The sequence below is a fragment of the Stenella coeruleoalba genome, assembly GCF_951394435.1.
Source record: "Stenella coeruleoalba genome assembly, chromosome: 14".
Taxonomy (NCBI): Eukaryota; Metazoa; Chordata; class Mammalia; order Artiodactyla; family Delphinidae; genus Stenella; species Stenella coeruleoalba.
In genome coordinates, this window is record NC_137160.1 from 39,541,121 (window position 1) to 39,552,461 (window position 11,341).

Consider the following 11,341-nt stretch of genomic DNA (forward strand, 5'->3'; position numbering starts at 1 on the left):
GCAGAAATTCCGCAGGCCAGAAAGGAGTGGCATGATGCATTTAAAGTGACAAAAGGGAAGAACCTACAACCAAGAATACGCTACCCAGCAAGACTCTCATTCAGATTTGATGGAGAAATCGAAAGCTTTACAGACAAGTAACAGGTAAAAGATTTCAGCACCAGCTTTACGGCTGTTAATGGAACTCTCTGGGTAAAAAAGAAAAGGCCACAACTAGAAACAAAATTACAGAATGAAAAAGCTCACAGATAAAGGCGAACATACAGTAAAGGTAGGAAATCATCCATACACAAAGCTAGTAGGGAAGTTAGACAAAAGTAGTAAAATTATCCGTCCACAATAAGGAGGTAAGGGATGCACAAAACAAGATGTAAAATATATCAAAAACAGTAATTGTGAGGGGAGGAGAGTACAAATGCAGGGTATTTTTAAATGCATTTGAAATTAAAAGATCAGCAACTTAGAGCAATCACGTATATATATAGACTTCTATTACAAAACCTCAAGGTAACCACAAACCAGAAAATCTATAATACATATAAACACGAAAAAGAAGGGATCCAAACAACACTAAAAATAGTCATCAGATCACAGGAGAAGAGAACAAAAGAAGAAAGAGACCAAAGGGGACAGGGCGGGAGGGATAAATTTGGAATTCGAGATTAACAGATACAGACTACTATATATAAAATAGATAACAAGGACCTACTCTATGGCACAGGGAACTATATTCAATATCTTGTAATAACCTATAATGGAAAAGAATCTAAAAGAATATATATAGATATATTCTTTAAATATATATTATATATAACTGAACCACTTTTCCTGTACATCTGAAACATTGTAAATCAACTATACTTCAATTAAAAAATTAAAATTAAAAAAAGACTTTTAAATACACAGACTAGTCAGAGCACGATACCTTTGCAGTAAAAGCAGTTCAGTATTGCTGAGGGAAGGGGCTTAATTTTTTAATGCTTTGGCTTTTCAGCAGTTTTTTTTAAAAACTTAAGATTAGGTCCTTCCCCTTCTTTGGGACTGGAACAGAGCTAAATTCTTTTAGGAAAAAAAAAAGGTTATTTAGGTTAAAACACAAAATAAGTCTTTTGAAAGCTGTTTTTGCAAAATGCAGGTTTAGTTAGAAAAGAATGAGAACACTGAAAGAGACTTACGTAGTGGCCTTACCTATTGATGTGTTTATCAGATTAGACTATCACACCTTTGACTTTCCCTGATACATGCATGCCACTGGGTCCACGTTTGTGTTTTCTCTTTCATGCTTAGGGTAATTTTTCTGGTTTACTGAGAATAAAAAGAGATATTTCTTTTCTCCCACTCCAGCTTTATTGAAGTAAAATTGGCACATAAAATTGTATATATTTAAAGTCTACGATGGGATGATTTAACACATGTATTTGTGAAATGATTACCACAACCAGGTTAATTAATATATTCATCACATGGCTACTTTGGTGATGAGAACACAAAGTCTACTCTCTTAGCAGTGTATCAAGTGTACAAGTGTACAACACAGTATTATTAACTATAATCACCATCTGTACATTAGATCCCCAGAGCATATTCATTTTATAACTGAAGGCTTGTACCTTTTGACCAGTATCTCCCCATCTCCCACCCCCGCTCCACCCCAGTCCCTGGTCACCATCATTTTCTGTTTCTGTGAGTTCATCTTTTTTTTAAGGGTCCACATATAAGTGAGATTATATAGTATTTGTCTTTCTCTGTCTGGCTAATTTCAGTTAACATAATGTCTTATAGGTTTGTGCAGGTTGTTGCAAATGACAGAATTTCCTCATTCTCATAGCTGAATGTTCCATTGTATATATGTACCATGTCTTTATCCATTCACCTGTTGACAAAGAGTTGGGTTTCTTCCATATCTTGGCTATTGTGAATAATGCTGCGATGAACATGGGAGTGCAGGTATCTCTTCCAGACACTGATTTTGTTTTGAGGTCAGTGTTAGATATTTGTTCTGACACCAGGAGGGCGCTATCTGTTTTATTACATGTTTCTCATGCAAAATCTTTGAGTCAGGTCTGTGGAACTAGGAGTGGGACAATGGCAAGCTTTTCTTTAAGTGATGCCCCTGCTATAGGAGCTGAGCCGTTGGTGAAGGGAGGGGGTGCAGGAGCCTGTGTTCCTCTTGGCTTGCCTCTTCTCGTGAAGACCACCACCTCCTGAATTGGGGGCAAGGGTTATCCGTGCTCCAGTATTCTCAGCTTCTGCATCTAAGGTAGAGCCTGTGTTTCACGGAGTGGGGCTGAGCAGAAGGGCGCCCTCAGGCTCTTAAACTTAAAATTTTTGAACCCTTAATCCTCTCTTTTTTTTGTTTACTTGTAAAGTAGCCTTGACTTCCCCGCCCCCCCCCCCACATGGCTGTATTTTATTCTCCTATTGCTCAACTTTATTTTCTTCATTTATACCTGAAATAATATTGATATTTATGTTTTTTTATGCCTCCTTCCCCCTGAAATGTTAGCTTTGTAAAGGCAAGAGACCTCATCTGTTTTGTTTAACACTTATCTCCAGCGCTTAATAAATATATACTAGCCATATGCTGGGGACTGCCATCACAACACTCCCAGTCTTGTAGGGCAGAGAGGAGGATTGTAAATAGACAGTCAACAACATTTTTCTAAAGGTGTGCATTCATGGTGCTGTGATGATTCTGACCTAAGAGAATTACTATCGTTATTGTACATCAGAATCAAAACAATATACATATCTTATTGTAAGCATTGTTGCCATAGGAAGCCAACTTGTGGAATCTTGGAGCCTCTTTCTAGACCACCAGTGAGGCAATTGAAAAGTTTTGGGACTATGGCCTGGATCATAGAATTGGGTAGTTCGTCAGGTTTCATCTGGTTTTTTCTTCAGGCTAACATCAAATAGTTAACCAGGGCTACTTAAATCTTTTGTCTTTCAGATGAAAGTCTGCCTGTGACAGTAGCAGAAAGCTTTAGATTACTACTTTTGTTCCTAATATAGTAAAGCACGATTTTACTCGCTTATGAAGGATAATCACTCTTCTCACAGGATTATTGAAAGGATTAAATGAGTTCGTATTTTAATGTGTGGCATATTATGGGCATTCAATAAATGGCAGCTTTTGATTATGTTTACCAAATTTCTTGTATGCAGTGTTGCCAATTGGTAGAAGGCTTTTATCAATAATTGCCACAGATCCTTTGAATCAAAGGATTAATATAAACCTTAATAATTGAAGTACAGCCTATCTGGATGCTAGAAACTAGAAATTAGGGTGAGCAGTAATGACCACTAAAGGCACATAAGACATTTCTCAAAACATCTAGCCTCGAGAGGAGCAGAGAGTAATTACTTCTGAGCATGTTTGAACAGCATCTGGCTATGTCATGCTGACCCCAGAGTACTTTAGGTGTTACTTATTAGAGAATGATTTAGTAAGAACAGAGGGACAGATGGAGATGTGTGTTTGCCCCCCTATCAGCATGTGCTGAGGAAGACACGTATGCTAAATGAGATGTGTGTGGAGATCCGACTGAAGAGTATGCATCTAGAATGAAATACTCTGGTGCTTCTCTTTTGTTTGCCACTCCGAGCTGTTATGCTGAAACCTACCTGATGTTCCAGTGTGTCACTGGCAAAGGGGAAAAGGGAACAGGAAAATCTTACCTTGAGGTTATAGATCCCAATTAAACTCTCTTTTACTCAACCTTGATCTTCATGATGGATTAGAAATTCAGGAACAGGCAGACATGGCAAAGATTGACCCCTCTGTTGTGTGCCCAAAGCTCTCCTAGAACATGTCCAGCTTTCAACCTTGTCTGCTTTGTCTGCCATTGTGCCCAGTTCCCCATGCTTCAGAAATCTTCTCCTTTCCCTTAGAGCAGTTGCGATATAGTAATTCTGACAAACTCCTTTCCCCAGGTGTAGTTATTCTTTAAAAGAGGAGGCTCAGTAACACAAAGTTTGCTAACTGATTTCATTTTAGACAGAAAAACCGTGGAGAAGTAGCTCACAAGTTGGCTGTGTATTAGCATCCTTTGGGGGAGCTTTTACAAAATTTGAGAGCTCTGGATCCACTGCCAGAGATTCTCATTTAATTGATAGATAGTGAGGCTGGAGTTCTCTTGAAAATTCTGAGTTTCTTCAAAAATTTCCTAGGTGATTCAGTCAGAGTTGAGAAACAGCTAAAGAAGAAGGGCTCTTGGTGGAGAGACCCTCGACCCCAGATGAAAGCTTATCACTCACCTGGTCTGTCTTGAGATCACCCTCGGTCAGAGGGAAGGAGAGGGCTGTAGGCTTTATAGAGGGAATAATACCCACTTTCTAGGTTCCCCTCTTCACATCCCACCTCTGCTAGGTGATGGAGTAAAGAAGGGTCCTCTCTCCTTGTTGAAGTCTGGAAACTTCAGTTAAAAGATATTTCCACTACAGAGAATGGGCTGTTTCCCCCTAAGCCAAACATGATCTTAATTAGTTTCCAGTCTCTGACTCCTTAGGCTGCTGTTTGCAGGGTTGCCTAACCTTCTTTTTGTGGCATTGTAATCCTTTGGTGAGCTGGCAAAGCCTTGGACCCCTTCTCAAGTTAAATATTTTAAATATAGAAAATAAAATGCATAGCATTACAATGGAAGCAAGTTATATTGAAGTAGAGCTTATTGAAATAATAAAAGTACAATAATATATGCTTCTTTACTGATACATTAAATTACATGTAGCAGTTGGTCTAATAATTTCAAAGTAGTCATAAATGTAAACAATATTTTAAGATAGATGTGAAAAACTGTAAAGTAATATTGAAGCAACTGGTTTCTGTTAAACTCACAGATACTGATAATGCTCCTGTGGTCTGCTGCCAACATTCAGAATTGAAAACAGTGCTAAATTTCAGTTTAAGTTTGTGAAAATAAATATATACTTTTTCTTATCCAAGCTCCTGTATACCTGAAAATCTTATATGCTGTGGTTAAGTATATTAATATTTTAGTCTTCTCTTTACAAGTGTGAAACAAGAGCTTACGATTGTGATTTTTCATAATAATGAGTTTACCTACTTATTTCCGAAGTCCCTCTTTTAATCCTAAAGCTCACATTATAATCTCGTTATTCAGCATAAACTGAATGTTTTACCAGATTTAATGTAGAGCATTAGCTAGATAAGCTAGATAGCCCTTCTCTGAACTCCCAGAAGTGCTAATGAGAGTGGTTTGATGTTACAGGAATACAAGCGCAAGTTAGCCAGAGTTTCCCTGGTGCGAAAAGAACTCAGGTCCCGGATCCAGAGCCTGCCGGACTTATCTCGATTGCCCAATGTTACTGGCAGCCACATGCACCTGCCCTTTGCGGGGGACATCTACAGTGAAGATTGATGACCAGTCTCTTTCCAGGGCCCAGGACTTTGCAAGAGATGGAGACAGGTTAGGTGGATAGTCCTGTAGTGTTATTTTTGTATATTGTTGAGAGAGTGACATTAACAAAAAGAAATAAGTAATTTATAAAATTGTTTAAAATGTTGGTTTGTTTACTATTTTATTGGTAAGTTAACATGACTTAGTTTAAACAACGTGAATCTCTGTGTATTAATAAGCTCACAAATAGTGATTATTTTCAAAAGATCTTTTTGTAAATTTTTTTGATTCAGGGCCTTGTGAGAAATTCCATGTTTCTATTTCTTCATGTATTTTCAAATGATTTTCTTTATTTTCTTCAGTATCTAATCACTGTATAGTATGTAATTCCTAAAGAGTAAGAACTAATGAGGAGTTTGTTGAGAATTTATTATGGTATAGTTAGGACTTGATTGTAGAAGGGACTAAGTGTTCCAACTTAATTTTCACCCTTCTCCCCAACCAAAATATCAGTTCTGTGCCTCTCAATGCCTTTGATTCCTATTTCCTAGAGGTCAGTAATTTAACAGTAAATATGGATGTCATTTTGAGAGTCAGATCAGAAGCTAGAGAACTTTTCCACTATAGTACTATAGGGGTTCCATTCCAACTGCCACAGTGTAGAATAAAAGGAGTGTTAAACAGGGACCCCCTTGAATAAACTGTTTATTATTATTTGGATAGATTAATATGAAAATGCTTTGGAAATGTTATGAATTTTGACATTGTACCAAGAGAACAACTCTGATTCTAGAACTGATTTCTAGTTGTCAAATCAGGCTCCTTTTAACATAATTGATCCCTTTAACACAAAGCCATCTGTGGGATTAAAAGAAGTGTAAAATAATGATACTTTATTATTCTCTTAGCCATTTAACTTTAAAAACAATAGTATTTTTAGCTTTAATATCTCAAGAACACAATATTCATTAATGTTCAGTAAAGTAGCCTGGAACATTATTAATGTTTCCTTAAGGTTTTTGAATGACTGTATATTTGGAAATTAAGCAGTGCTACACTACAGGGTAGATCTGGTAAATATTATATTTGTATATTTAGAATTACCAAAACAAATGTACTTTTTTTTTATCTTTTATTTCTAACCCTGTGTGTTAGAGCAGTTGCATGCTCTCCTGCTTTCTCTTTAAATCACATTGTTAAGCTGTGGATTTTGTACTCAGTGATGACTTAGGATGAACTTTTTTTCATTCATTACTTTACATATTAGAAATTTTTCTTTTCGTTGTAAGAAGATTCAATTGAGATAGTCAATAAAACATCTTTTAGATCCCACAAGCCAGTTATGTCTCACTAGTCTGAATGGCTTCACTCTTTCTCAGTATTAGAGATTATAGCTAAAATGAATTTCTATGTGAAGGAGAAGACAAATATTTATTTTTAGTAGCCAGTAGTTTTGGGAACAGTGCTTTTAACAGTTTGACCTCTCAGAAACAGACACACAGAGAAGTAGTTCCCACATATGGCTTATATTCCAAAGTTTTTTAGTCAACTTTTGGGACTCGGGGCACATTTTTTCACAGGAACGGTAGTAATTAGATTCCCTGTGAACACTACCACAGAAAGCTCACCCAGGAATCTAATCCACTTAACCATGAATGTACTTAACTTGTAATGTGGTTGACAAATTACTGGTAGTAGATCCTGACCAACATTTGTAACGTCACTAAGAAAATGGTGTGTAGCAGCCAGACTTACACATTGGGGTGTATGTCTGTCTTGTGTACTTCTGTCCCTAGGTGTAGGATATGTAAGAAAAAGATTCAGCATGGTGGTGGAGGGTGTAACCAATGCACAATTATTAAAACCTGGTTATACCTGTTGTAAAAGTATGCCACATAAGTTAATTTTTGTTAAAGTGAAAGCAAAAGCTTGTGTATTAATTTATTTTCAGCATCTTGACCTTATTTATGATCTGCTGAAGTGTTGATTTATCTATTCAAAATGCATTTTTTCCATTTAAAACTAATTTATAAACTATGTACTCCTGGGAAGATTTGAAACCTATTAGAAGTTTGTTGAAATATTTTCACCATTTAAGACAGACTTCTGACATAGATACTGATTTTAATGCCAGTATCTGCTCTAAATATTTATGATAAAAATGCATTATTTTTTAAAGAGCTTGATGCGATTTGTGATAAGTGATAGTACTCAACCTGAATCCTACTCCCAATTTCACCCTTTGACCAATCCTCCACAAACCTTCAGTTGTTGGTTGATTTACTGACTGTAAACACAAATGATATGGTCTGGTTTAGAAGTTATGTTTTCAGCCTTATGATAATTAACATGGTAAGCCTTAGCAGTAAATAGCTTTCCTTTCTAAAAGGGAGACTACATTTTCTCAAGAAATGGGGCTAGCTGGGGGTACTATAATACCAGATTCTGAATCATGAGCATTTTCTTCACTGTGTACGTGAGGCAAATCATGCATTTTTGAGTGCAGCTTGGCCTGGCCCCTCAGGAGAAAAGCATGTCACCACACTTGCAGTAGGGGTATTTTGGTTTGAATGGATACCATCACTCTTTTCTCCACAAACAGTGCAGAGAGCTGTCTGGAGTGGCAGTTTGAACAGATTCCCTGGCGTTCCCTCTGCTCCTTCCATCATTACAGTAAGTAAAAGAACCACATGGGGGAACCCGGGAGTCTGAGAAAAAGAGCTGTGCTTAATAGCCAACCTCCCTTTCTGTGAAAACCAGTCCAGGTGCAGCTATTTTGGTACCTCTTCTCACATGCACTCTGCGTCAGGGTTTTTCTGTAAGAACTCCTTCAGGGTCAGCAACAGCCGGGATGACCTTGTCATCTTGACTTGCAAAATTAAAATAACAAACCTAGGTTGTCAATTGTCACTGTAGATGAGCAACTCATCTATTATCATTATTGAACAGGTTCTGAGAAATCTTTAGAAAGAAAACACTCAAAAGTACAAATTAATAAGGAAAGTTAGAATGTCCTTTCTGAATTTTCCATTCAAAAAATTTATATTATATGAAATAACATAAAGCTCTATACTGCTTTGATTTCTATTAAGAAGTAGCTCCTAAGATGTAGTCTTGTTTAATAGTTGTTGCACTGTATCAAAGCTTTTTAAAGTGTAAATCCAATTCTTCTCTGTATAGAAAGGGAGCATTGTGTTACTTACTGAATTTATTTATACAGAGCATTTGTTGCCATCTGCAATTCCAGCCATCCACACATGAGTCTGTTCTGAGGTGGCAGTAGCACACGGGAAGATGAAGTTTCCCTATTTCTTTACCCCTTTTTCTTTGGTGGTATCTGATGAAAATATAAGATGTTCTTAATAAAGTTTTACGTTCTTTTTGAGATGTGTAGATTATTTTTGTGAATTTGTTTAATTGGATATGGGGTGGGGAGGGAGACATTGATGGACTGGGAGGGAAACAAAGTACTGGAAGTGTCCAGCAATATTACCGTGGAGAAACTGCCAAAGGAGATTCTATTTGCATGGTCAATGGGAACCAAACTTGAGCGAACATCCGAATCACCTGGAGGGCTTATTAAACTATAGGTTGCTGGGCCCCACCCCCAGAGGTTCTGGGATAAGGCCTGATAGTTTACATTTCTAACAATTTGATGCTAATGCCACTGAGTTTAGGGACCACATTTTGACAACCGCTGCTCTAGAGTAACTTTCAAGTCCGTGACTTGCTTCATGATTTAAAATTCCAGGTAATTTCAGGCAATTCCAAGTAATAAGATAATAAAGTATGGGTTTTACAGTTCCGTATATAGCAGGTTCCTTTGGGCAGAGAACGAGACCATATCTTGTTTTGTGACCTACTGCACAGAAATAAATAGTGCTTTTTTTCTTTCTTTTTTTTTTTTTTTTTTTTTTTTGCGGTACGCGGGCCTCTCACTGTTGGGGCCTCTCCCGTTGCAGAGCACAGGCTCCGGACGCACAGGCTCAGCAGCCATGGCTCACGGGCCCAGCTGCTCCGCGTCATGTGGGATCTTCCTGGACCGGGGCACGAACCCGTGTCCTCTGCATCGGCAGGCGGACTCTCAACCACTGCGCCACCAGGGAAGCCCAGTAGTGCTTTTGAGTGAACAGATTCACTTGGTACCTTGAAATCCCTGGAGTACAGGTCCTCTCACCACATCTTGAATTTAAAGCAGAATTGGAAAATACTAGAAATCTGAGGGAATCTCTAGGGCAGTGTTTGCCAAACTCCTTTTATAAGACTCACTTGGGACGTTTGCAAAAAGGGCACATACCTCCTGAATCAGAATTCTCTGTGATTCTTATCTAGAAAGTCTGGGAGGTCTAGTCCTTAGGCTAGTGCCCCTGGTTTTCCATTCTGGATGGCCTCTGGTCACTTTATCTGTATCCGGGTGCTTCCCATTCCCATTCCCATTCCAATCTTCCCCCCTTGCAGCAGTAGGTTTTATACAGTGGGACCTGCATCCAGAGATTCTGTTTCTGAAGATTTGGGATAGATTTGGAAATCTGCATTTTAAACAAGCTACCAAGATGATTCTGATGCAGGTAATTCTTGACTGTACTTTGAGAAACAATGCCCTGCAAAGCAAATTATGGTCTATAACATACAATGATGGTAGGTCACGCATTTATGGTACTTCCTGTACACCAGGGCTGCTCTAAGCACTTCACATATCCTTTGCGATAGATGCTCTGATTATTCTAGTTTTACATATGGGGAAGCTAAGACACAGTGTAAATTCTGTGTGACCTTGAGCAAGTCAGATGGTGAAGCTGGGATTCAGACCCAGCTCCAAGTCTGACTCTGAGCCTGTGCTTCTGAACTACTACATAGTGCTGCCTGTTATACTGATATGTTGTGTAGCAGCTCCATCATCACCATATCCACATTTTGCATAACGTGAAGTTATAGTGAAATTATAACATGCAAATATTCAAATTAAAAAGTAACATCTTAGCTAGAAGTGTGGTGAAGGAGGGGGGCTTTTGAAAAGATATTATATGCAGTTGTCTTGTGTGTTGTTTTTATTGAGGTAAAATGTATGTAACATAAAATTCACCATTTTAAAGTGTACTCTGGCATTCAATACATTGATGATTAACACTGTTGTGCAACCATCACCACCATTCATCTTTAGAACATTTTCATCTTCCCCATTTAAAACTCTGCCCATTAAACTATAACTCCCTATCTCTCCAGCCCCTTGCAACCATTTTACTTTCTGTCTCTATGAATTTGACTTCTCCAGGTACCTCATATAAGTGGAATTATAAAATATTTGTTCTTTTGTGTTTGGCTTATTAAACTTAGCATAATCTCCTCTAGGTTCGTTCATGTTGTATCATGTGTCAGGATGTCCTTTTTTTTTTTTTTTTTTTTTTTGTGCGGTACGCGGGCCTCATTGTTGTGGCCTCCCCGGTTGCGGAGCACAGGCTCCAGACGCGCAGGCTCAGCGGCCATGGCTCACGGGCCCAGCCGCTCCGCGGTATGTGGGATCTTCCCGGACCGGGGCACGAACTCGTGTCCCCTGCATCGGCAGGCGGACTCTCAACCACTGCGCCACCAGGGAAGCCCAGGATTTCCTTTTTTTTTTTTTTTTATAAAGTTACTCACCACAGACATTCTTTTAAAATTAATTTATTTATTTTTGGCTGCGTTGGGTCTTTGTTGCTGTTCGGGCTTTCTTTAGCTGCATCGAGCGGGGCTACTCTTCGTGGCAGTGCGCGGGCCTCTCATTGAGGTGGCTTCTCTTGTTGCGGAGCACGGGCTCTAGGTGCACGGGCTTCAGTAGTTGAGACACACGGGCTCAGTAGTTGTGGCACGTGGGCTCTAGAGCGCAGACTCAGTAGTTGTGACTCACGGGCTTAGTTGCTCCGCGGCATGTGGGATCTTCCCAGACCAGGGCTTGAACCCGTGTCCCCTGCATTGGCAGGCGGATTCTTAACCACTGCGCCACC

At 38.8% G+C, this 11,341-nt stretch overlaps 1 protein-coding gene across 1 annotated transcript in view; it reads left to right on the plus strand.

Moving 5' to 3' along the window:
- RPRD1A (regulation of nuclear pre-mRNA domain containing 1A) overlaps positions 1–9,053 on the plus strand; it is a 73,021-nt gene extending 63,968 nt beyond the window's left edge. The window contains exon 7 of the mRNA XM_079941722.1: positions 5,232–9,053. Coding sequence (XP_079797848.1) covers positions 5,232–5,381 — 150 coding nt within the window. The 3' untranslated portion in view covers positions 5,382–9,053. The remainder of the gene's footprint in view (positions 1–5,231) is intronic.
- Positions 9,054–11,341: the final 2,288 nt, after the last annotated feature.